Source organism: Astatotilapia calliptera, chromosome 2 (assembly GCF_964374335.1).
Source record: "Astatotilapia calliptera chromosome 2, fAstCal68.1, whole genome shotgun sequence".
NCBI lineage: Eukaryota > Metazoa > Chordata > Actinopteri > Cichliformes > Cichlidae > Astatotilapia > Astatotilapia calliptera.
The window spans coordinates 10,962,097-10,989,247 of NC_137423.1; the positions used below are offsets into that span (position 1 = coordinate 10,962,097).

Here is a 27,151-nt window from a genome sequence, read left to right on the forward strand (position 1 = left end):
CTGAAGAAAGGGAGGGAGCGGCAGTCACTATTCTTGTCGGCAATTTTCATTCAATAAAAGGGGCTAAGTCTAAGACTTACCCCGGGTGGGCAGAGCTCTCAACTCCGCCCGCCGCTTCTTTAAACTGCAAGTCGGCACCAGCTGTCTCGCCGCCTCTGCTCTCCCGCAGTGCACAAGCTGGGCTCTCGTTACTACTGCCGTCCGCCTGTTCGCTCCGCGTCCCTAGTCGCTGGTGCTGTCCGTCCTCTCGAACGCCAAGCTCCAACCCTCTTATGTGTCACTCAGCACTCTGTAAATTACACTGCCTTTCCTCTCAGGTGTGTCCAATTAGTAAAAATGGGGAAAGGCGGAGTCTCTCCAGGACAATTTGACGGTATAACCAAAACATGCAATCTAAATAAAACACTGCACAAAATATAACCAGTACATGCAATATAAAAATATAAATAAGTACACTTCACATTAAAATACAGCACAGTAAAACAACATCCGTCCTTCCCTGGATGACATCCCCCCACACTGAAACATTAGCAGTCCCTGCTAATGCTCCATCTCCCTATAACGCTCTGGTGGAATCCCACGCGTGGCCCTAATGGACCGTCTAAGGGACATACCTGAATCACTCTGGTGAGGTGACACACAGTCAGTAAGGGGTAAAAATCCATAAAACACTGGCGCTGGGAAATCCGAAGGGCCTGTGGTCGGCTCCTCCGTAGGAGGGGTAAAGTCTGTTTGAGGAGCAATGCACACTTTTAAGGCATTCCTATGTAAAGTTTGTATATTACCCCCCTTTTCTGGTTTGACCTTATACACTAAGCCCGTATCTCCCACCTGTTCCAACACCACATATGGCTCAGGAGACCACCAGGAGCACAGTTTTCCTTTGCCCTGTCTGTTTCGGTCACGTACCCAGACTCTCTCTCCGGGCAACAATGGGAGGGTACAGCCTCTTTTCTCATACTGGCTTTTGTGTTGGGAGGCCGCACTATACATCCTCTGCCCAGCCAAACGATAAGCTAGGGAGAGTTTCTGTTGATGAGAATACACCCACTCACTTACATCCTGCCTCGCCTGCTGGGGGGCCACGCCTAACACCACGTCCACAGGAAGTCGCAAGTGTCGACCAAACATCAAATAGGCAGGCGCATAACCTGTGGAACTATGGATAGTATTATTATAAGCATGAACGAGTTCCGGCAGATTTCCTACCCACTGGCTCTGCCTAACTGATTCTAGGGAGCGGAGCATGTTCAATAGGGTCTGATTGAAACGTTCTACACTACCATTCCCTGCAGGGTGGTAAGGTGTCGTACGGCTTTTGGCTATACCATAGGTATCACAAAGCTGTTTCATTAATGCAGATTCGAAATTAGACCCACGGTCGGAGTGGAGTCGGCCTGGGCAACCAAACGGCTGTATCACATACTTCCACAAAGCCTTTACTGTAGTCTCTGCTGTTTGGTTTATTGTAGGGATAGCCCAAGCGAACCGCGTAAACAGATCAGTCACCACAAGTATGTTTTGATAAGTGTCAGTTGGTCGGCCTAAGGACAGAAAATCCATGCCTACAACCTCCAAAGGGTATGAGACTGAAATAGGGTGCAGTGGAGCCCTAGGTTCTACCCTCTCCTTTTGTAGACTACAGGGGACACAACCCAGATGAAACTGACGTACCTGCACTTCCATGTTAACCCAGTAGAACCGCTGCCGTATCCGAGAGAGGGTTCGATCTACCCCCGCATGGGCAGCAGCCTCATGGATCTTCCGCCACACCTCATGGCACCTGGAACTAGGACACACAACTTGATGACGAGTCTCCTGGGTATATTCGTCCGACACTTTACGGCACAATACTCCGTCTTTAATGAAAAGTCTTTTTTGCTGCTGTAGGAGTCGCCGCACACCATGCGCCAATGCCTGACGTTCTGACTTTGTAGGCGCGACCTGAGCTTCCAGAAGTTGTTTTACCACTTGAATATCCGGATCGTGAACTTGTGCTTCTGCCCAGTCACTCCCCTCTACCTCACAGGTCAATTCAATGGCTGCTGAAGTGACTCCACGCTCTGATCCAGCCCCCTCCAGGTGCTCTGCTGGGACAGTGGGGAGTCGAGAAAGGGCATCAGCATTAATATTGCTCTTACCCGAACGATACTTGATCTCGTAGTCGAAAGAGGCCAGCTGGGCAACCCAACGTTGTTCTACTGCGCCCAAGCGAGCAGTCTGTAAATGGGCCACAGGGTTATTATCAGTATACACAACGAATCGTGCACCAGTCAGATAGTCTTTAAACTTTTCGGTAACCGCCCACTTAAGGGCTAACAGCTCCAACTTAAAAGAACTATAGTTTGCGTCATTCCGTTCCGTGTGGTGTAAACTTCTGCTGGCGTACGCTATTACCCTTTCTTGGCCCTCTTGAACCTGCGCCAGAACGGCTCCCAGCCCGCGGCCACTGGCATCTGTATACACAATAAAGGGAAGAGAGTAATCTGCGTATGCCAAAACAGGTGCCTGCGTTAAAGCTGCTTTGAGGGCCTCAAATGCCGTTTGACATTCTGGGGACCACTGTACTTTACGACGGTCTGTTCTCTTGTTCACAGGGACCCCTGTCAATAATGCATTTAAAGGGCGTGCGATTTGAGCAAAACCGGACACAAAACGTCTGTAGTAACCAGCCAGGCCCAAAAAGGATCTGACCTGTCTGATGGTATCAGGGACCGGCCAATCCATCACCGCAGAAATCTTATCCGGGTCTGGTCTTACACCATACTTATCCACTACATGCCCCAGAAATTTCACCTCTTGTTGCAGGAACTCGCACTTGTTCGGCTGCAACTTCAGCCCATGACGCCACAGCCTCTGAAACACTTCATCTAGATGCTGTAAATGAGACGAAAAGTCAGGTGAATAAATGATAATGTCGTCTAAGTACACCAATAAAGACTCGGCAATCTGTCCACTCAAACAGTGCTGCATCAGGCGCTGAAATGTAGCGGGTGCATTGCACAGACCAAACGGCATCCGCTCGAACTCAAACAACCCAACTGGGGTCGTAAAAGCAGTCTTTTCTCTGTCCGTCGGGTCCATTTGGACCTGCCAGTATCCACTGGCTAAGTCCAGGGTGGAAAACCACTTCGCTCGAGTAAGGCTTGTCAATGTCTCTTCTATTCGTGGCAAGGGGAAAGCATCTTTATGCGTCACCGCATTCAATTTTCTGTAGTCCACACAGAACCTCCAGGCGCCATCCTTTTTTCTCACCAAAACAATGGGTGCAGCCCATGGGCTACAGCTTTCCCGGATAACTCCCTTTGCCATCATATCTACCAAGAGACTCCTCATTTCCTTATACATTGCGGGGGGCAAAGGACGATACCTCTCTCTAATGGGAGCTGCATCACCTGTGGGGATACAATGATGCACCAGGTCAGTCCTCCCGAAATCTTCGTCATCTTTAGAGAACACCTTCTCCCATTTAAGCAATAAAGCACGTAGCTCGCCCTGTTGCAGTTCAGACAGGTCAGGTCTTTCAATCAGTTTATTCATCTCCTCAGGTAATCTCTCCTCCTCTGTGGGGGCGCCACTATCGACCAGAGCCACCTCCACCACACCGTCCGTCCCAAGGGACAGGCTCAGGTCCTGTGAGCCATGTACGTCAGCTTCATCCACGCAGGATAGCTTTCCCAGTTTCTGGTAACGACCTATAAAAAGAGGATAGGGGTGTGGGTTACAGATCCTCACTGGCACTCTCCCGGCCCTTACCATGACAAGGGTTCTCGCCACCCCCACATCAGGGGTTTCAGGCAGTGCCTCCACCAAGGCACAATAATCTGTTCCTTGCGGACCCGTCTGAGTCCGGCCCCACACCATTATTTCACTCCTCGGGGGAACTTTAATTTTGCATCGGCCAGCTAGCCGTACATACCCCACCATTCCGTCCTCCACTGTACTTGCTTCTATCCGTCTGCATGTTGCGAAGGCAGTCCTCCAGGCCTGCTGATTCGTTAACTGCTGTGGGGCAGGAGTAGTCTTTTCCGGCCACTTAATTACATTCCAACAGGCAGTCACAACATTCATACCAATAATCAGTGGGTGAGTGCAATGGTCATCTTTTACCACCACAACCCCGCGTCCAGGAACCTTAACACCTTCTATTTCCATGTCCAGGACAGCATAGGTGGTATAGGGAATTTCCAGACCATTGGCGGCTCTCAGCCTAAAGGCGGTTGGAGTTTTCTCAAGCCTAGCCTGGGAAAAATACTCATTAAACAGACTCTCCTGTATCAAAGTCACTTGTGACCCGGTATCCAACAAGCCTTGAAGCTCCACCCCTTCGATCACTATCTTCACTGTTGGACACTGCCCAATAAATGTTTCTGTGGCCCTTAATTCCTTAGGTGAACCAAAAAACCCCGCCCCTCGGACCTCAGCAGCAGGGTCATCTAGTTTAAACTTGGCTGGGAAGACATGGAGGTCTGGCAAAACCTAGCTATATGTCCTGCTTGTTTACACCTCCGACAGATAGGCCGACCTTGTGCATCCCAGCTAGCATTTGATTGTCGCGGTCTTCTCCTAAACTGAGGTGCAGGCGGAAGAGTAGCTACAGCTGGCTGAGTGGAGCCTCTAATTTCCCTTACTAGCTCTTGTGCCAATCCTTTAATTTGTGCCTTAACATCCTCCAGTATCTCCTGTTTTAACACCTGCCTCCAATCTTCTTTCTGTTCAACTTTAAAAGGAGCATGAGACTTATTTACAGACAGGCAGGTTACCTCAGACTGGGGCTGTACATGTTCTGAGTCTAGGAGCAGTGCCTCCTGGCGTATGGCAGCAAAATCTTGGTCTGGATTACGCCGCACATAAACCTTCAGTGCCTGACTTACAGGGCCCTCCCGCAATCCTAGCAACAATTGATCTCGCAGGGCTGCATCAGAGGGGACATTATCTGGATCATGCTTTCGCAACCTACAGTATAATTCTCTTAACCGCAAGATAAATGAAGATACGGTTTCACTTGAGTTCTGAGTGCAACTAAAAAACTGTGACCTAAGAACTGGGGTGGGGACACGATCACCATATAAGGAGTCTAAAAAAGAAAAGATTTTTTGTACTTGGTCTCTTTCACTGGTTTCAAGAACACTGACCTGACGTTTAGCCTCACCTGCTAGCGCTCCCAACACAATAGCAACTTTCCTCACTTCAGGCAAGTCCTGAGATCCCAGCAGCCCCCGCATCTGCTCCTTCCACTCCTGATATTGCACATCCTGATCAGGCCCTTTAAACTTCGGCAGCCACGGGGCTCCGGGATACACAGGCATCATCATATTTGCTATTCCCCTGGCTAACCCAACTGCTCTTGGCTCCGTATCCTATGTCGACAACGCCAATTATGTAACGGAGCGGAAAGGCTGATTTTATTTCCACGTTGTTTTTGTGTTTTTAAAAGGAAGGAGACCTTCCTAAAAACGGGCAGAGCAGTGGAGCCGCCAAGGGAAACACACAATTTAAACTGTAAGATTAAAAATATAATTTATTATATTTAAATAGTTAAAAATGTAAGATAAATTAAAACAACCTTGGCCAAGGGATAACACAATAAAAAGCAATAAAACACAACGTTAAAAGTCCAGTGGCATCCGCCACGATATAAAAGTCACAAAGAACTAAAAAAGTCCAGCGAAGTGATGTAAAAGGGAAACCCAGCGGAGTCCTCGCCTTCCTCCCCGCATTCCGCGTCCTGGTACGCTGAAGAAAGGGAGGGAGCGGCAGTCACTATTCTTGTCGGCAATTTTCATTCAATAAAAGGGGCTAAGTCTAAGACTTACCCCGGGTGGGCAGAGCTCTCAACTCCGCCCGCCGCTTCTTTAAACTGCAAGTCGGCACCAGCTGTCTCGCCGCCTCTGCTCTCCCGCAGTGCACAAGCTGGGCTCTCGTTACTACTGCCGTCCGCCTGTTCGCTCCGCGTCCCTAGTCGCTGGTGCTGTCCGTCCTCTCGAACGCCAAGCTCCAACCCTCTTATGTGTCACTCAGCACTCTGTAAATTACACTGCCTTTCCTCTCAGGTGTGTCCAATTAGTAAAAATGGGGAAAGGCGGAGTCTCTCCAGGACAATTTGACGGTATAACCAAAACATGCAATCTAAATAAAACACTGCACAAAATATAACCAGTACATGCAATATAAAAATATAAATAAGTACACTTCACATTAAAATACAGCACAGTAAAACAACATCCGTCCTTCCCTGGATGACACTAATTAGGGCACAATAACATCCAGTTAAAATCCTGGAGTTTCACTCAGCAATACTAGAGCTCAGACCTGTTGGATGGTCTGTTTATTCAATTTACCACAAAGCAGCCATATTAGATGATTGCATTAAAAATATTCTAAAAGGCTCAAACAGTACAAACACAGTCCACGGGTCCAGTTCAGAGACTCCAATTAGCTGACTCACTACTGGAGCCTTAGGTAGATGTTAGAGGATCTTGATTGATTGATTGATATACCTTTATTAGTCCCACAAGGGGAAATTTCATAAGGCTGCCGACCTATTGCACACAATGGCGGCGCCATCTTACCCTCCGACCATAAATACATTTCACAAAACATCACATGGGGAAGACAGGTCAGAGAGGTATAACAATTGAAAATGCACCACATGAGGAAAGATAAGGAGAAAAAAATAACTCCCCCCAGACTGAGCTCCAACAGGGAGATCAGTTTGAGAACAGAAAAAGACACCTCTGCACATAAGAGCACATGAAAAAAAAACTCTTAATACACCAAAGAAACACATGACAAGCAACAGGGGTGGATAAAGGGTGAGAGACAGCCAATGTAGACAGTCCATCCGGGCCTGCAGCCTGTGCGCTGGTCTCCTTGATCCACCATCAGCATCGGAAGGGAATAAGCGTCGAAGGCGTTTGGAAAGGGAGAGGGGATGAGTTAGAGCTGGGCGATAGAACGATAACGATATGTATCGCGATATAACTTTTACTCGATAGAGAAATTAAGCTATCGCGATAGACCTCGCCGCTCTTGTCCTCTTAAAAAAAAAAAAAAAAAGGTCAGCCAATCCAAACTAAGTAGCGCAGAGCCGAACCAATCACAGCCGCAGCGTCACGTCGCGTGACTTGTTACGTACAGCACAAGTGCCAAGCCGCACGTGTGTTTGTTTGGGAAGCAGCCAGCGGGTAATGGAGCCAGCGCGTAATGGAGGAAATGAGTGTGCCGACTAGAAAAATCAACCGAGCGTGACCGAAGAGAAAACAGATGATGGTTCCAATGCCGGAGAGATTGTCGAACGGAAGAGCCATAGAAGCTCCGTAGTGTGAAGGTATTTCGGCTATTTCAAGTCTGACAAAAAACAGAGTAGCGTGCACTGTAAATTGTGCCGAAAGCAAGTCTGGAAATACAATAAACTGGTGCATGCGTCACACTGCGCCAAGTTATTGTTTCGGTGAAATGAATTTCTACAATACTGTTACTGTTAATTCTACTCTCTGCAGTGTTTAAATGCTTACATATACACACAGTTACTGTCCGTCCACACATACGACTCGGTTCTGCTTCTATGCCCCAGCTTTGTTTACTTTTTCCCACCGAGGCTTCTAGACTTCTGATTGGCCAACATTTCTGCACGGTTAGGAATCTAGCGCCACCTGCTGCTTTGGCATGTTCCTAGCAGCGTTTTTCTTCATTTCTGCCTTTATGTGTGGACGGGATTATTTTTTAAAACGAAAACGGAAAATCTCCGTTTTCAAAAATACCCGTGTACGTGTGGACGTAGCTTCAGTGTCTGACTGGAAGCGCTAATTCGTCATTCGGCTTTTGTCAGACTAAAGTAACTGTTAAAACTGTTTGAAAAGCTCAGCTATACAACAAGGAGAGATTGAGAATTTCCTTTTAGTTCTCAGTTTATTTGATATTGACAAAAGTTAGTCAGTTTTGTCTGTTATTCTGTAAAACAAACTAAGATTTATTTTTAGAATTAATATTTTGTTTCTAAGTGGAATTGACAAATTAGTCTGTTTCGTTTGTTCTATTTTGAAACTTAAACGCTTTAGCGGCTGCCTTTTGTGTAGTTTGCAATATTTGCCTTTATTTATCTGAAAAAGTCTCATGTTCCTTAAGTACATCTACCCTGTTGAATTTATTATGGGAAATAAATATTTAAATAAAAACAAGCTGCTGATTATTTCACATTTTACTTGTGAGCAACGGCACATTTAAATCTTACAAATATAGTTATTTGGCTTATATCGTGATAGATATCGTTATCGCCTGAAATGAAAAAAACATATCGTGATATGAAAAAATCTCATATCGCCCAGCTCTAGGATGAGTGTGTGCATATCAGTGTATATGTATGTGTGTGTGTGTCCAGAGTTCAGCTGAGACAGTGTCCTTCGCCCTGCCAGGCTAAGTATACAGTCTTCCAGCCAACCCAGGTGGCCTTGCATGGAATGGGAAGGAACAGTCTAAACACAGTCGTTATCCGGGTGTTTTTTGTTCAGCTCCAGCCTTGCGACCGCAGCTGGCGCCGAGAGGGTATCCGCATTAAGTGATGGTGCTTTTTACTTTAGTGCGAACAACTCATATGAATTTCAAAGCTGTTCTAACAGTCCAACACTGGTCTCTCAATCTCCCGTTGGAGAGCCGTGAGCTTTCTATGGTGTTATCCAAACTTAGGTTCCGTGATGTTGTCATTCTTTTTGCTCAAAGAGCAGGTTCTGAGAACTCACGACCGCAGTGCACTTCCCCAAGATGTGATCGAATTTGCGCTCAAAGGTGTTATTTGAGCTAGCCCCTCCAGATGTAATCCAGTTTTTCACTCAGAGGTCTTGTTCTGAGTATTCACGGCAGCCGTGCGCTCTCCAAGATCTTCTCCATGCTGCACTCAATGAGCCCATTTTGAGAAACTCACGCCTCGTCCCATCATTTCAATCCCAGCGGGCAGCCTTGTGGGGTTTGAAATTAGTCCAGCTCTTCAGAGCTCGACTAATTTTTCAGGCCTGGAGGTCTCGCTTTAGCATCAAAGAAGAAGCTGAGCCCGCTCAGTTGTCAACTGTTAATCAAAGCTATGTCAGCATGCCTTGATTGGCTGTTGTTTGTGTGATGATCACACTAACAACAACACCACTTCACAGATCAAGGGACCCTCAAACACAGAAACTACACACGCATTTAAATTGTGATTTCCCAGGTAAACAACACACACATGCTCCCCCCCCCCCCCCCCCCCCCCCCCCCCCCCCTAGACTTTATCAAACAGTCTTTTAGTGCAGACCGGTGTGCATGTTTACTGTGTGCACAAAAACAGTTGAAAATTCATTTTTGTTTCTCATTAAAGTAAAGGTAACTTTTTTTTTATCTCATATTTGTGTACCAAATGTGTATTTCAGGTGCTGTTAGATTAGAAATACATGTAATAAATACTTTTTACAATACATTTGACCTTTGTTTCTGCTCTGAATAAAACTGTTCCCCAGAGACTGTATGATTTGGTTACAGTTAGCATAAATTAAAAAAAAAAAGTCATAATTAAACTAAGTTATTAAATATATAGCTTTGGAAATTCAGAATGTTTTATCCAATAAAGCAAATATGCGAAATAATGACCGGTTTCATGTCTTTAATAGGTTAGAACCGAATTAAATCAGTTTATGAATCAAAATCTACAAAAATCAGTTTCAATCTCATCCCGAATTCTTAAGCCTTTTCATAAGCATGACTGCAGCCAATGAGGGCACACTTCCCCTGGCAGCTCAGCCAATCATCGCTGTCCACGAGGTGCAGCTCCATATGGGCGGGTCGAGCGAGAGTTTCTGTTGACCAATCAGCTCCTGACAGTTGACAGGAAACGTCAAAGTTACGCGCTGGATAACCAATCGGCGACGGGGGAAGGCGGTTAGTGCCCTCCAGGACCCCACGTGATCCTCCTCAGTAGTTCCCAGGCGGCGCACGGGTGAGCTTGAGGTGAGCGAAAACGCCAATAAATGAGAATTTTAAAGGGTAGCTCAGCCGAATACAACTGTTTTCTGACAGGTGGTGTTCCGTTCACGTCGCCCGGGCTGTAGTTATTTACATGCTGTCGGTTTCTATCCGTTAAATCTCCTCTCCGCGGCTCCTGCGGGCAGTTAGCACCGGGCTGATGGCTAATTAACCGCAGGTGAACCCAGCTAGCCGTTAGCCCGCTGCCGTGGCCTCCGTTAGCGGTTAATAAACCTTAAACCCGAGTCTTGTCCCGGTGATCTGGTTTGATTAACATGCATTACAGTCGGGTTTTTTCTCACAGCGAAACTAAAATTGGTCCGACTGCTTCATTCAAAGTCGGGTGTTCCGTAAGGTGCTATGCTAACATTGGGCTAAGCAGGGATCTGGAGGAGGTGGGCGGTGTTTTTTAGGGTCTTTGAAGGGTTTAGGATCAGCTGTTAAACTGTCCAGAGAAGGCTTTAGGATCCGGGTAGCAAAGCCTGCAGGAGGCTGGCAAAAAAAAAAATGGGTGTATGAAAACAAAGTTAATCATAAGCTACGCGCTTTCATGACTGACCTCCATTCACCTGTCCGCTGTCACAGGTGTGTTAGCATCATTAGAGGTAGACACTGCAGATTCAGTGACCATTGTGGTCGAACTTGGCAGACTATCACGGTGAAAAAGTGGATGGAAATGAGCTGATCCTAGGCGGTATTAAGCACAGGTTTTTACCAGTATGACTTAGAATTACCAGTAGGGGGCGGCGACTCTCATTTTAAAGTAAAACCAGAGCTCGATACTGAGTTAAGCATGATGTTTGGTGTCATTTACACGTTTGCAAACGAAAGGTTGCTGGTTAATTTCCCGTTACCTGTGGGGTAACTGAGTAGCAAAGAACCCTAGGAAGTTGGGGGGGACTATGGGCGGTGCTCCTTCATCATTGACAGCTTACTGTCATATCGACCCCTCTCAGATCACACCTGGGTTCAAAAAACCAAAACGGTGATGCTGTAAAGCTCAGTCTTATGTTAAAGTTGAATTGCTCCATGATTGTGAAATGATCACGATCACATTGATCAGGATTAACATCTGGATTGTTTTAAGACATTTCTTCATTAACTAAACATTTGATGCTTACCGAGCTATAATTATTTTCTCTGCTTTTTTCAGGTGTATATGTAAAGTAAGATCAGAATGTTAATATTAAAAAGGGAAACACTGGGCTGTCTGGTATAAGTTAGTAGCTGTTTTTCATTGTAACATCTGGCTCAAAGGGCCGCTGTCCGTAGCGTTTACTCCAGGATGTCTGCAGGTGGCGATATAGGCATGTTAATCTGCAGAAATCTTTGACTTTTACTTCCTGTAGATCAACATCACTGTAAGGGCAGCTGCAAAGACATCAGAGTCTCTCTGTAGATTTTTTTTTTTCTTTAAACAAGACTGTGAAAAAATGAAAGGGTACAAGAATTGTCTGAGTAGTTAGTCTGTCTTAAGTTAGCAAGAACAAAGCGAACTGGCCCGAGATCTGTTAGGCGCATAATCTGCGATGGTTTCTGTTCCCACATTTAAAAGTATCATATGCATGCTTGCTTACTGAAGGAATATATGATCATCTCATCATCTCGCTTAGATTACAGGGGCAATCTTTGGTGAGAATATGAGGGCTTACACGCAGTGACTCTTTAATTGATAAAATTACCTGACAAATAAAAACCTTATCACTGATCCTTAACAGAACATAAATAATTCCATTCTCTTCTGCATATCCACTTCGTAGTGGGGCTTCTGCCTATCCCAGTGGTGTACACCCTGCACAGTGTGTCACAGGGGGGAAAAAATCATAAATTAGAAACAAATTGAGCCAAAACAACTTGACCACGTTTAAATTCAGACACGGCAGTAACAGGATTTGGGATTTTAATCTTATTTCTGCTCTCTGGTTTTCAAAACGCATCATAACGTTAATTCAAACTGTTTTTTGAAGTCACGACCACAGACTGAGTGAGTTGGGCTTGTTCTTGATTTATTCAGTTTTTCGGGTTCATTGTTCAGCCTAAATGCTAACCAGTCCATCCGGTTTGGGTACAATTTAACTGACACATGCTGTTTAACTGTACACAACCTGAACACCTGCATCAGTCTTGAGCTCCACCGTTTGTTCTGTTAGAGCAGCTTTGCATGATTCACAGTTCCTTATTTATGTGACACCGGGCCTCAGTGCAACTGAGATGACTGAATGCAGATGTCGCCATCTAATAACATCACAAAAACCCAAGAGTAGAAAAAGCTGACACATTTCTGTAATTCGTGGCATTATTGATGAATTATTAGAAACTGGTAGGTGTGAGGAGCAGCAGATGTCCTTCAGCTCTGAGATCAGATTAAGTTACTAATGTCAACTGGAGCCTTCAGTCTGGGTGGATAACAGCCACTTCAGCTGGTTTCACTCAGCTGATTAGGATTGTAAGCTGCTGTTTTATCAGCCAATCAGAGGCCACCTAAGAGCTTATTACTGCCCACAGGCAGCTGGAAAACTGCAGTGTGAGTTTGTGCAGCAGGGAACCGAAAGAAAGGCTTAAAGTAAAATTTTTGTCCTTTTATTTTGGAAAGTAAGGTGTATGCATATCCATTTTACACATTTAAGTGACAGCCTGGCAGATGACCCTCCCGTGCACAGAAACAAAACTAACCTGACTAGAATTAAGGACAGAAATGTTTTAAAGTTCGGGCTCCTTCAGACCCCACAAAACGCCTTTGATGCTAAGCTAACGACTAGTGCTGGCACGTATGCTAATCTGTCTGAAAGGCTAATCTGATTAGCTGGCAGTCTGCTGAGTGAGATGTGCTTAACTTCAGGATCCACTTTTCTTGCCTTTCTTAATCTTAATACACTTCCTGTCATGTGACCAGATTGTTTTGTTTTTACTTGGCACCAATCAGACTGATCGGTAATTTGATTACCTTTTAGAATCAGCTCAGATGAGACAAATCTGCTGGAATAAATATTAATAGAGACACTTGAGGTCAGAAGGTTTTGCACTTCCTGTCATGTGGTGATCTGGATCATGAATCTTATCCTCCTCAGATTTAACGGAGGATGATGAATGATGGAGAACTTTGTCTTTAGATTAGTCAGCCAGTCTAAATTTTCTTTCTCATTTAAATACATCACCAGTCTTATCACTACTTGAGACTGCTCCGCCTGTGGCTGCACCTGCACTGCACCACTTCCATTAATATCTATCAGATGCAAAATCAACTCCAGATCCATCATTCCCTGGTTTCCTCCAGATTTAGGTTCTCTGTTTGGGTGTCTGCACACATTCTTCTTCTGCAAATATTTGAATTACAGAGTATGTATGTATGTATACACAGAGTGTATATGTAGTGTGATTATATTTGTAGCTTTAAGAAGGCAGGCTACAGCTTCTGCTGACTGATTTCAGTGAGCTTGTTTAGTTTAGGAGACCAAGCTCGGCCGTCAGTGATTTTATCAGACGTTCCGAGTATTGGTTTTACTTTTTTCCAGTGTAAGTGGCGATGTCCCTGATTATCTTTATCACTTTCTTGTCAGGCTAAAATTCTTTTACTGTCATTAGTGGCAAGCATCAATGTAAGAACAACTGTAAACCCAAGTAGCAGTTGGGGTTGCTGAGCCCTGATGAGACAAATCTTTTTGCCAGATTTTTACCTGCTGATGTTGTAAAGTCTTAATTTTTGTTGTTTGATGTGGTTCAGGAACACAGAACCTTTTTGGGCCTGATTATTCTGATGGTCACTGAACACAGCAGCTTAACGTTAGTTGTGTAATCACGGCATTGCTGCACTGAAAGACGACAGGAAGTCAGTCATGACACACCATCTCATGTTAAATAACCCGTAAAACAGCTAAGGTAGTGTGTGTGTGCGTGTGCATTTCTGCTTGTACCGGGGTGCTGCTGTAATCCCTCGGGGTGTAATCTCATTAGGGTTAAAAGGAGCCGAGGAGCACGTCCTGTGGGCGCTCTGTGGTTGGTCACCATGGTGATAGATGAAACACAGGTTGGCAGTCTGTTAATGATGGGGGAACACGACTGTGTCGATTTTTGTTGTTGTTTATAAAATTAAAAATAAAAACAATAAAATGAGAGAAATCTCTGTATAACTAAGATCACTGGTTTTTGGCCCGGCCCTGCTTGCGCTCCAGATGTGACGGGTTTTCTGCTCCTCTCTGTGCAGACTATGAATCAGCGGGTCGGTTTGTTTGTTCTCCTGGCGGCGGGCCTCCTCTGCCTCAGTTTAGGCCCCGTCTCTCGGGCTGACGATCTGGTCGAAGACGGTCTGGATGGCGACGATGCCGACGTGGAGGACGAAATGGACCTGAGCTTGGCTGAGGACGAGGATCTGGAGGACGACGTGCAAGATGAAGCTCCACCTGCTCCTAAAACCCCTCCCAGTCCACAGGTAAGACAGCTTTATTTATTTTTATTTTATTATTAATTTAAAAAAATAGTTTTTTTGGAATTCTTGTTAATGATAAATTTGCAGATGGTGGAAAATCTTTTTTTTTTTTTTTTTTTTTTTTTTTTTTTTTAGTTTCATAAAGTCGTTAAGTTTATTTTCAGTAGAAGCTGTAGTTACATGGGTCTGCACACTAGGGGGCACCAAACTAAATCAGCCAGAAACCATCTCCAGGTCCAGATTTTCCATCAGTTCCTAAAGTCAAATATGATGCATCAGTGACGTCTTCGTTTTTATTTACCGACGTGTTAAAAAGGTTTTTAAAAAGTTACTTGTTTCTTGTTTTTCTGAAAGCTTTTCAAATTGTTTGTCTAAGTTTTTGGTTGTATGAATAAAGTTAACTCTATTGAAGTTTTTACCTGTGAGGATTATAACTGTTGTGCTCTCAGCATTTATTTTGGCTCATTCTGAGGTTTTGAATGTTTAACCCAGAAGTGTCTGTTACCCATTAACCAATCAGGTCAGGAAGTGGGTCTGATGAGAGAGTAGTGATCTGCCCTGCTGATCTACTGACCTGCATTCTCTCTACAGACACAGACCGGACTAAGAGTCGGACCTCAGAATAATTCAGTCTAATGATTTAACGGGTGAATTTTCCTGGAGTCGGCAGGTTTTAGACAGAAACCTGCTCGTGAATCATTTCCACAGTTTTGATCATGTTTGCTTCACTTCCAGTCTGACTGGTTTTTCAGAGTGGAGCTGAGGTAAAGTGAACACACCTGAAAGGCTTTGAGCTCAATCTGAGATAGGAAGACGAGGACGAACCAAACAAATGTGTTGGTTAACCTGCACATGAGGATGTTATAACTTACTTTCATTTCTTCACTCAGGTGACCTACAAAGCTCCTGAGCCGAAGGGGGAACACTTCATTGCAGAGTCTTTTGATAAGGGGACACTGGATGGGTGAGCACCACACACGCATGAATCATAACCTTCCCTTACATGTTTTCTTTTTCTTACTTTAAAGCTTATTACACGTGCTAGCATCACACTAATGCATGCCAACTGGTCAGTTAAGGATTTAAGGACACCCCCTCACTGGCGCAGAACCAGCTTGCTGTAACCTAGTGATGGTTTGTTTGTAACATTAGCTGATTTAAACCTATCAGATCAGCCCAGAGTTTAGAACAATTAGCTGAAGTTATTCTCCCAGCAGTTATCAAGACAATCGATTAGTGAAACAGTCATATGGTTTAATTTGATCATCAGTTTCATCAAAGAAAAGCCTCGGTGTTTGATCTGTGAAAAATGCTGCCGAGGAGTCAGTGCACACGTGTACATCTACCTGTAAACCTCAGAGCTCCGGCGGAGTCGTAACCCTCTGTGTGCTGTTTCAGGTGGATTCTGTCCAACGCCAAGAAGGATGACGCAGACGAAGAGATCGCAAAGTACGACGGTGAGTGCACATCTGTAACCTCATTGTGTACATGATGACGTGCATGAGCAGTTTTTTACATTAGATATTACATCAGCTGAGCCTGGGATGTCCTAAAAAGGCCACTGTACCGAAGATTACCGCCTTGTTTTAGTGTTTGTCTCTGATGATGATGATGATGACGATGTTAACAGGTAAATGGGCTGTGGAGGAGATGAAGGACAGTAAGCTGCCTGGCGACAAAGGTCTGGTCCTGAAGTCTCGAGCCAAACATCATGCCATCTCAGCCCACCTGCTGCGACCTTTCACCTTTGAAACCATGCCCCTTGTCATCCAGTAAGGACAGCTTTGATGTCTGATTCATATTTGAAACTCTGATTGGTAGATGGGTGTGAACACCCAGGTGTTCTCAGTCTGAAAGGTACTGATCAGCAGTGTGATCTGTCTGTGTTCAGGTATGAGGTGAACTTCCAGTCGGGTATCGACTGCGGTGGCGCCTACGTAAAGCTGCTGACTGAGACGCCCGACCTCGACCTGGTCAGTGCGATTCCCACACACGTTAATTCAGTTTATTAATGATGCCGCTTCCAAAAGAAAAGCAGGACAGTGACTTAAAAAGGTTTTAAATGTTGTTCGACTCGTGATCTAACTCACTAACTCATCTTCCTGTCATGAGCCAAAGAGGCAAATCTATGATATTTCTATGAAATGTTCTTATTGATCACTCTAATAAGTGACTGATAAAAACACCTGCAGGCTACGAGGCAGGTAAGCACTGTAACATGTCCGTGTGTGTCTGCAGGACCAGTTTGTGGATAAAACTCCGTACACTATCATGTTTGGACCTGACAAATGTGGAGAAGACTACAAGCTGCACTTCATCTTCAGGCACAAAAACCCCAAAACCGGAGAGTACGAAGAGAAACACGCTAAGAAACCCGACGCCGACCTGAGGACATACTTCACCGACAAGAAGACTCACCTGTACACGCTGGGTGAGACGCACAGGCTGCAAACGTGTTTATTTCTGCTGTAAATGTTAACAAGGGATTCTGTGGACCCTGGCCTCTGCTGGACGTTAGAGGAACTGCAGACTTTGATTATTATTTTTTCTTTGAGTGCCTAACTTGTCTCTGTTGCCCCCAACAGTGGTGAACTCTGACAACAGCTTTGAGGTGTTGGTGGATCAGACGGTCGTGAACAGCGGCAACCTGCTGACGGACATGACCCCCGCTGTGAACCCCACCGCTGAGATCGAGGACCCTGATGACCACAAACCTGAGGACTGGGATGAGAGGGCCAAGATCCAGGACCCGGACTCCGTCAAACCCGAGGACTGGTCAGTACAAGGGTTTCATTTTTAGTTTGCTCAAACTTTCATCCAGGCGTTTGACCTAAAGAAAACAAACTGAGCCATAGCTGCACGACTGGAACTGAAGTAAACCTGTTTGCAGTAAAAGCGTCACGGGGTCAGTCTCGATTTATAAGTGGACAGTCCGATCTAGTTCAGAACGAGGAATACCGGCTAAAGATGGCAGAGAGACACAGCTGATTATGTTGCTCAGTTATTTCTGAGATCGTTTACTTTTCCTGAATTGAAGATCTTAAAATTTTAAGTAAGTTTTAAAAAGGGGAAAAATTATTTATTTACAATTTATTTAAAAGGGGGAAAATAAAGTAAATCCTCCGTAAGTGTGAAAAGTGTTAAAATCTGGAGATTGTGCTGCTTCTTACCGTACACTTCAGTAACAGATTCAGAATGTATTAAAAACACAATCCATGTCTATTTAAAAATCAAAGGCTTACTTCATGTTTCCCTTTAAGTACAGTGACCTCACAGCAGCTATATTATTGGTCAGATGATGTCATTAAAAATGCTCCAAAGGCACAAAAACCGTGCAGAGGTTCAGTTCAGACTCCAATTAGCTGAGGGGAACCCTAGGAGGCAGCTCCTGTGTCACAGTCCACCTGTCATTTGGACTGACTCACTGCTGGAGCCTCTGCTGGATGTTAGAGGAACTGCAGGTTTGGTGCTTCCATGTTTGCCACTCTGTGACAGCAGACTTGGGTTGTTGTGTGTTTGCAGGGATGAAGACGCTCCGGCTCAGATTCCAGATGAATCTGCAGTGAAACCCGACGGCTGGCTGGACGATGAGCCCGAGTATATCGGAGACCCTGACGCCATCAAACCTGAAGACTGGTGAGTTACACCTGCCTGTCGGCCCGGAGCAGGTGGAAGGAAAGAAATGTCTAAAGCAAACAGATTTTCTTTTCACTGTGAACAGCTTTCCTGACAAAGCCCGTGGATTAATCCACTGCTGAAAATAGTCCCAGTAAAACCTGTATTCCAGTATAAAGAAGATAACAGAGTACTCTTCGTGCCTGTCAGGGATGAGGACATGGATGGAGAGTGGGAGGCCCCTCAGATCCCTAACCCCGCCTGTGAGACCGCCCCCGGCTGCGGCACCTGGAAACGGCCAATGATTGACAACCCCAACTACAAGGGCAAATGGAAGCCCCCCATGATTGATAACCCCAACTATCAGGTGAGTCTGACTTCAGTGTGAGGTGATCATTAGATGGAGGGGTGGAGTCTTTTGGAGGCTCTCCTCACCTCCGACCCTTCGTGTTTTCAGGGCGTCTGGAAGCCGAGGAAGATCCCCAACCCGGCGTACTTTGAGGACCTTCACCCCTACAAGATGTCACCGTTCAGCGCCCTGGGGCTTGAACTCTGGTCCATGACCCCTGACATCTTCTTTGACAACTTCTTCATCACCAATGACCGCAACGCTGCCGAACGCTGGGCATCTGATAGCTGGGGGCTGAAGAAGGCAGCAGAGGGCGCCGCTGAGGTTGGTCCATGTTATTAGATCAGATTAAATTCAGTCTTCTGGGATAAATCAGATCTGTGATTTGTTTTGGGAGTTTTTTTTTCCTTTTTTAAAATCAAGTGTGTGCCATGATTAAAGTTTAAAAAGTGAAGTGACACAGTCACCGCCTCATGTTTCAAATGCTCAGGGTGACCTCACACACCTCAGCGCAGCTTCACGGTGGAGCATCAAACACGTTAAAATTTTATTTTTGAGCAACAGAATTGAAAGAAAATTACGTTTCCTTACTAATGTTTCACAAATCAATTGAATATTAAGGACAAAATCCTTTTCCCATAATTTTATTCTGAAAGGTTAACTTTAATATATTTTTCAGTATGAAGTGAAATGTATCAAGTCTGCTTTTGTGTTAATTTGATGATTATGGCTCATGAGGAGATTTGATTCATTTTAGGAAATATTCTGATCATTTGAGAAACCGGATTACTGAGTTTCATGAGCTCTTAGCCAAAGTCATCAAAAATAAAAGGATCCCTCTAAATGTCTCCGAGCTAGTGGATATCCTTTAATAGACATGCGTTTCATACTTATTAGCGTGACTGGGAGAGATTTGGTGTTCAACTCTGATATTGTTACTGATCATTTAAGGAAAAATGTGTGAAGTGGATTTATTGAAGTCTGGGTTAACGGGAGCCCCGTGATGTTTCCTCATGTGTGTGTTTTGTTTTGTTTTTAAATCCCCCCCCCCCTCTCCTTTGTGGTCGTGCAGCCTGGGCTGGCAGCTCAGATGCTAAGTGCTGCAGAGGAGCGTCCGTGGCTCTGGGTCGTCTACGTGCTCACCGTGGCTCTGCCGCTCATCCTTATCTTTGTCTTCTGCTGCACTGGAAAGGTAAAACACACACACAGACACACACAGGGTCTGCGCCCCTGCAGCATCAAACTGAAGTTTCCTCATTTGAAAGTCGAGTTTCTGTCTTGTTTGAAGTAAAAGTGAAGCTGTTGCCTCTTCAGAGCACGGAGAGTTCGACATTTTCCCCCACTGAGTGTTACTGTGTTACTCATTCATTTACATTCTGCTGGTAGTAACAATGCATGACTTTATGTTTATGCCTCAGTCAGCTGAGAAGCTCCTATTAACTGTCAGACTTTCTGTAGTGAAAATATGAAACTTGATATTTAAAAGTTAAAATTCAGCAGTTCAAAGAGCCACAGTTCGATGCTGCAAACCCAGCCTTGTGGGGCACAAGCGTGCATACTCCTGGTGCCGTTCTCAGGCCCGGATCAATGGAAGTCTGTGCCAAATCAACCACACAGATCCATCTGCTATGGTGACCCTGTCAGGAATAAGAGGGCAGCTCAGTGTAATGCTGTCGTGGAGGATTTCCTCACAGGTGGACTCTTGTGATTGGTGGAAATGAATCAATATAAACTGTTGTTATAATTCAAGCTGTATTTTTAACTGTTATTGATAATTGTTTTAAGGTTTTAATTGGACATGAGAAAATCTGTCCGTCCTGCAGTCTGATCCTCAGGGCATCCTCTCTTGCCTGTTGTCAAACCCACACGTTGTAAACCCAGAGGTTTCATTTAATGGTTTAAGTTGTATCGCACTGATTAATGTCCACAGAGGTCGTCAGGATCAGCTCAGGGTCACTTGAGTCTCACCAGCTTGCAGAAAGAGTTTAATGACGCTGGATGCCCTAACCGCGCTGCCACCACCTCCTCCGGCCCGGTGACTGATACTGCTGCTAGCATAGCTTCATGTCATGTTGTTGTGTTTGTGCTGCTTGTGTGCGTCTGTGGTGCTGCAGTGCAGTCTTTGTGTGTTTCATTAAACCTTGTCACTCATTGGTTGTAATTCTGACACTGATTATAACTGAGAATTCATGATTGGTTTGTTGGTGTTCTGAATATTGGAAAATCAGGTGAAATCCTTTGCAGCAGACCTGCTGGTGGCACAACTCTGTTCTCCTATTGGCCAACACATTCTGAAAATGCTCGTCTGAAAGGGCGCCCTTTATCAAACGTAGGCGAAAATCGTGAGTGAAAGGCAGTGATGTGTTTGTGAATGATGGATCTGAGAAGGCGGTGCTGCTGTTTAACTTGCACTACATGGACCAAAGTCCCAGGCCACCTTCACGTCACACCTGCAGCAGCTGCTCAGCCGTGGAAACCGAAGCTCCCGGCAACACACTGTCTGTGCTGATGTTAATGCCAGAGGAGGTTTGGACTGCCTGGCTAGGTGCTGCAGGACTAGGACTGAGAACGTTTGAGTTCAAAGGTTAAGAGGTGTGACCCAGTACTTTGGCCTATAAATCCTGTTTCCTATGAACATGTCACATATCTGGCCGTCTCAGCTGTTTCCACTGTGGCATGCTGGCTTGTTCATGGAGAAGGCAGTTTGGTAATAACAGTAAATTACTGTTGCGGGTGTGAACTGCAGTGTGACTTGACTGCAAAAGTAAAACCGTCCATTCATAAATGTGACGGTGCCTTTATGTATTTGTATCAGTCTTAGATCCTCAGCTGAGGGAACCTGAAATCATCGTGTTGCTGTTCCTGCGTCATCGTAGCGCTGGTCCAGGATCAGCATGTTACCCAAGAGTTTAGATAATGCTATTTTAAAACTATCACTAGCAAACCACCACAAGTAATGTAAATTTGGCAAACCTCACTCTTTCTTCTAATTGGCTGCCCCTCACAAACCTCTCAGGTGACCATATCTGGGATATCCTGTCTGTATGACATCAAAAACTGTGATAAACTGAGCTCAGGGGATTATTTTAAATACAGTGAATTCATTATTACAAACTTTGTTTAGTATGAGCATCCACCACAGGAGCGCTTTGAACTGACTCGTTTCCTTCTGCAGAAGAAGAGTTCGGCGTCGCCGGCAGAGTACAAGAAGACCGACGAACCTCAGCCTGATGTGAAGGAGGAGGAGGAGGAAGAGGAGGAGGAAGCCGAGGAGGCTCCGAAGGCTGAGAAGAGCAGCCCAGGTTACTGAGATCTTCAAATTGAATCTGTTTGTTTCTTTTGAGTTTGCAGCTGTTTCTTAATCTGATTCATCTTTGCTTTTCAGACACAGAAAAGAGTGAAGATGAAGAACCTGCAGAGGAAGAGGAGGATGAAGAAAAAGAGAACACAGCTGATGAGGTGAGGCAAAGTTTCATCACAGCAGATTCAATCGTGACTTTTCAGCTCCTTTAACTTTTGAAAAGATGTAAAAATTAATAAATAAATGAAGGTTCATTTTGTATTTTTAGTCATTTATATTTTACAAGAAAAATAAGTTTTTTGTTTTTCTAAATGTCTTCACACCGGTCTTTAAAGCTTGTTGCAAAGATAAACTTTAATTTCATTTTATTTTCTCAGATTTGTTTTGAAGGAGTCTGAAACATAAAATGTAGAAAACTTGAAAAAGCTTCAATTCAGTAAAAATGTGGGAATAGCTCAGTCTGCAGAGTGCTGTAAATGTGCTGCAGGTGTAACATCTGCTGCTTTCCAGGAGAGTTGAAACCCCTGACCAGCCTCAGCAGATGGCTGCCCCTCACGGAGTCTGGTGACTTCATATTCTGACGTGTCTTCATATTAAAAGGGAGTTTTTTCTTCCTATTGCTACCAAGTGCTTGCTCAGATGGGGTCCTCTGATTTTTGGCTTTGCTCTGCATAGTCATAGGGCAAGGATGTCAGACTGGTTTTACATTGTGGACTCCATACAACCCACTTTGACGTAGGGCTGTCCGATATAATGATATATACAGTGGGGCAAAAAAGTATTTAGTCAGCCACCGATTGTGCAAGTTCCCCCACTTAAAATGATGACAGAGGTCAGTAATTTGCACCAGAGGTACACTTCAACTGTGAGAGACAGAATGTGAAAAAAAAATCCATGAATCCACATGGTAGGATTTGTAAAGAATTTATTCGTAAATCAGGGTGGAAAATAAGTATTTGGTCACCTCAAACAAGGAAAATCTCTGGCTCTCACAGACCTGTAACGTCTTCTGTAAGAAGCTTTTCTGTCCCCACTCGTTACCTGTATGAATGGCACCTGTTTGAACTCATCATCTGTATAAAAGACACCTGTCCACAGCCTCAAACAGTCAGACTTCAAACAGCCATGGCCAAGACCAAAGAGCTTTCGAAGGACACCAGGAAAAGTATTGTAGACCTGCACCAGACTGGGAAGAGTGAATCTACAATAGGCAAGCAGCTTGGTGTGAAAAAATCAACTGTGGGAGCAATCATCAGAAAATGGAAGACATACAAGACCACTGATAATCTCCCTCGATCTGGGGCTCCACGCAAGATCTCATCCCGTGGGGTCAAAATGATCATGAGAACGGTGAGCAAAGATCCCAGAACCACACGGGGGGACCTGGTGAATGACCTGCAGAGAGCTGGGACCAAAGTAACAAAGGTCACCATCAGTAACACACTACAACGGCAGGGAATCAAATCCCGCAGTGCCAGACGTGTTCCGCTGCTGAAGCCAGTGCATGTCCAGGCCCGTCTGAAGTTTGCCAGAGAGCACATGGATGATACAGCAGAGGATTGGGAGAATGTCATGTGGTCAGATGAAACCAAAGTAGAACTTTTTGGTATAAACTCAACTCGTCGTGTTTGGAGGAAGAAGAATACTGAGTTGCATCCCAAGAACACCATACCTACTGTGAAGCATGGGGGTGGAAACATGATGCTATGGGGCTGTTTTTCTGCCAAGGGGACAGGACGACTGATCCGTGTTAAGGACAGAATGAATGGGGCCATGTATCGTGAGATTTTGAGCCAAAACCTCCTTCCATCAGTGAGAACTTTGAAGATGAAACGAGGCTGGGTCTTCCAACATGACAATGATCCAAAACACACCGCCCGGGCAACAAAGGAGTGGCTCCGTAAGAAGCATTTGAAAGTCCTGGAGTGGCCTAGCCAGTCTCCAGACCTCAACCCCATAGAAAATCTGTGGCGGGAGTTGAAAGTCCGTGTTGCTCAGCAACAGCCCCAAAACATCACTGCTCTCGAGAAGATCTGCATGGAGGAATGGGCCAAAATACCAGCTACTGTGTGTGCAAACCTGGTAAAGACCTATAGTAAACGTTTGACCTCTGTTATTGCCAACAAAGGTTATGTTACAAAGTATTGAGTTGTATTTTTGTTATTGACCAAATACTTATTTTCCACCCTGATTTACGAATAAATTCTTTACAAATCCTACCATGTGGATTCATGGATTTTTTTTTCACATTCTGTCTCTCACAGTTGAAGTGTACCTCTGGTGCAAATTACTGACCTCTGTCATCATTTTAGGTGGGGGAACTTGCACAATCGGTGGCTGACTAAATACTTTTTTGCCCCACTGTATATATATTGGATGGCGATATGAAAATGTCTATCGTTTCATATTACACTATTGTTTGTTTCATGGTGTGGCAAAATAAACTGCTTGCTGCAATATGTTTCATGGTTTTGAGGGTCACTGTATTGGCTATATTAATTTCATAAAGTTCTCTTATATTTAAAATAACCACACTACGGACAGACAAGCAACTGTTTTTACCTGTTGTCATTAGCAACAATAACGATAAACCCAACGTGTGGCTCCACTGTCCGTTTGTTTATTTTCCACATAAACTTTTCACAATAAAGCTCAATATCCTGTTGAGATTTGTCCAAATAAACCTAAATGATGACAAACAGAAAGACCAGTCAAAGCAAATCCAGGACCTTATTCCTAAACGAGGGGCTACCCCTGTAGCATGGACATGGTTTGGTTATGAAAAGTCTGACACTGACCAGAAACCGTATAATGCAGTCCAGTCCCCACCACAGACTCAAACACAACAAACCTCTTCTACCACCTACACAAGAATCATGTGACGGTGTGTGAAGAGAGTTTACGGGTGAGACGCAAAAAAGAGCCGTCAGGTGCACAAAATAAACCTTAGACTCAAACGTTAGAACTGGCTTTACACGACGCCCAGCTGAAAACATTTTACGCACAAGTTGATTTGCCCGATATTTGGGGGAGAGAGAGAGAGAGATCCAAACAGGTGTTATTATAAAGAAGTTTAACTACACATTTAATCCGTCAGATATCAGAATATTAGAAAAAGAGGAGCAATTTGATGAGTATTTCTTAGTTTTTCTACATGATTAACAGGTGCTGCTGTAGTAAATAAATTATTTACATTTTAAATGGTGTGTAAAAAAATTTTTTTTAATAAAGGGGTTCTTGTTAACAGAAAATAGCCTTTTTCTATTTTAACCTGTAGATTTTGGGGGAAAAAAACCCTGAATTTTCTACAGTAGATTGTAAACACAGCTTTTCTGTCATGTCATTGATCATCTATTACGTAATTACTTTGCTGTAGTATGAATGGTCATGGGGGGGTGGAGAGAGGTCTTTATCAGTAGGTGAAGCTGCAAAACATTTAAAACCCTCATTTTTCCAAAGCTGCGCATTGCGTAGGACTGGAGTCTTTCCTGGGCTGACTGTGACACCCCTGTTGTAGGGTTTTTACAGTATAAAACGCCTTGAAGTGACGGTTGTTGTGATTTGGCGCTGTATGAATAAAACTGAATCGAATTTTCCGTCTGAGGCTGTGCAGTCTGTTTCAGATTATTTGATTTGAGCGAGTAACATCGAGCTTCTTCTCTGACTTAAACTGACTCGTCATCTTGCCTTCGTTTCCTCTGCAGAAGCTCGAGGACGATGTTCTGCGGAGATCTCCAAGGAGCAGGAAGCCCAGGAAGGAGTGAAATCTGACTGCAGCCCTGACCTCAACAGCTCACCCCCTTCATCCCCACTCCCCTTCCTCCTCCTCCTCATTCTTCTTCCCGTCCACTCTGAGGCGATGAGGCCTGAATGGAACCAGTGGAAGCAGCAACGGGAAACTAATCAAGACCTCCAACATGGACACCTGATGATGATGATGATAATAATGATTATGTGTATGAACAGTACCGAGTTAGATTCAAAGGATTTTTGTTTTTCAAAGAGATTTACTAAAACTTGCTGCGTCATTCCTTCACAACACCTGAACACTCGAACCTGCAGGACCAACATCCTGTCCACCGCCATTGCCACCCTCAGAGCCCGCTTGACGCTGTTTTTGTTGAGCTTCCAGCAGTCTCTAGCCTTCCAGCAGCCAAAACATAAGTCAGGTCAAACAGTCTCCAGGTAACCAGGGTGTTAAACAGCCAATGAGAACACTCTAAATCGGTCCCTGGACGGGCTTAGCCCAGCATCACCCTGCTTGAGCCACCGTGATCCTGCTGCCTTGTGTCGTGGCAGTCTGGGTGAAAGCACCTGCTGACACGACACCAACAGTCAGGATGACTTTAAAATCTTTTGACCAACCGGAAGTCTTCCTCATTCCTTAAAGAGCTTATAAACAGTTGGCTAATCCAATATGTCGTCATCTAGCTAACACAATGTAACTTGCTAGCTAGACTAACCGTTACCAACAGTCAGTGAGTAAGCATCGAAAAAGCCCAATTAGCTTACCAACATGCTGCTAATTAGCTTTGGGATCAGCTTGCCATCATTGCTCGGGTTTTGTTTTTAAATTTGATCCACCAGGCTGCTAATGAATGCTACAAGAAACTTAGCAACCGTACCCGTGTTAGCAAACTTATAAGCTAACAGCTTGTTTATTACAGTAAATCAGCCTGTTGGTGGTTATCCTACTAACAACCACAGTTTCCTGCTGGCTAATCGGTCGAGCTGGGGATGTTATTCAGAAACTACTAGGCTGTTTCTTCACCCTCCTCAAACCTGGTGTTAGCTAGGTGCTAGTAAAGCTAGTGAACTGTGTGGCGCTATAACACAGTCAGCCCACCAATGCTTACAGCAGCTAGCTGCTAACAGCTTGTGGAGTTCATTGATTAGCTATCAGTCATGCTAACGTCTGAAATAATAAACTGGTAACACCTTTTCTTCCATTTTTCGTCTTTGTTTTTCTTATGTAAATGTTAGCATATGTTAGCTCGTCTAATTTTTTTTTTTTTAAAGGTCAAAGGTCACGTACGTGCAACAGTCAGCTGATCTCGGGTATGATCGTTGTGTGAATGAAGGTTCAGCTCATACACACACAAAAAATCTTTAAAATTAAGTTGTTTTTTTTGTTTGTTTTTTTGTTATAACAGTGGCGCTCTCTGAACATTTGGACAACACAAAAACACTACCACAATGAGGTACTTAACACCTCAGCTGTCCACCTGTAGAGTCAACCCGCCTGGTGGTCGTTTTCAGGGTGTGGAGCATAGGCGTGGCTCAAAGGTCAGGTGGTGTGAGTAAGTGGATCTTGTGAGCTGAAGCAGTTGCCATGTGTGAACACAGGTGGGGCCAAATTCAGAACCAATACCCCTGGAAGATAATCACGTGACCTCAGCATCAGGCTGGGAAAATGCCTGGTGGCCGTCCAACCAACAGTTTTAAGTCCTGCCGTGTAGCGCAAAAAAGTTATTTA

The 27,151-nt window shown here is 44.6% G+C and overlaps 1 protein-coding gene across 2 annotated transcripts; it reads left to right on the plus strand.

Annotated features, from left to right (window-relative positions):
• Nucleotides 1-9,835: 9,835 nt before the first annotated feature.
• Nucleotides 9,836-26,624, plus strand: canx (calnexin). Of its 2 annotated transcripts, none has more exons than XM_026184585.2 (15): nucleotides 9,836-9,972; nucleotides 14,189-14,413; nucleotides 15,301-15,374; nucleotides 15,809-15,867; nucleotides 16,041-16,182; nucleotides 16,302-16,383; nucleotides 16,649-16,841; nucleotides 16,996-17,185; nucleotides 17,933-18,046; nucleotides 18,236-18,392; nucleotides 18,483-18,698; nucleotides 19,447-19,566; nucleotides 21,550-21,676; nucleotides 21,760-21,833; nucleotides 25,380-26,624. In XM_026184585.2, exons 2-15 carry the CDS (start codon nucleotides 14,192-14,194, stop codon nucleotides 25,437-25,439), a joined length of 1,830 nt encoding a protein of 609 aa, XP_026040370.1. In that variant the 5' UTR covers nucleotides 9,836-9,972; nucleotides 14,189-14,191; the 3' UTR covers nucleotides 25,440-26,624. The 2 variants fall into 2 exon arrangements, with proteins under 2 accessions (XP_026040370.1, XP_080161541.1); XM_080305415.1 differs by having other exon boundaries at nucleotides 9,938-9,961.
• The last annotated feature ends 527 nt before the right edge of the window (nucleotides 26,625-27,151 follow it).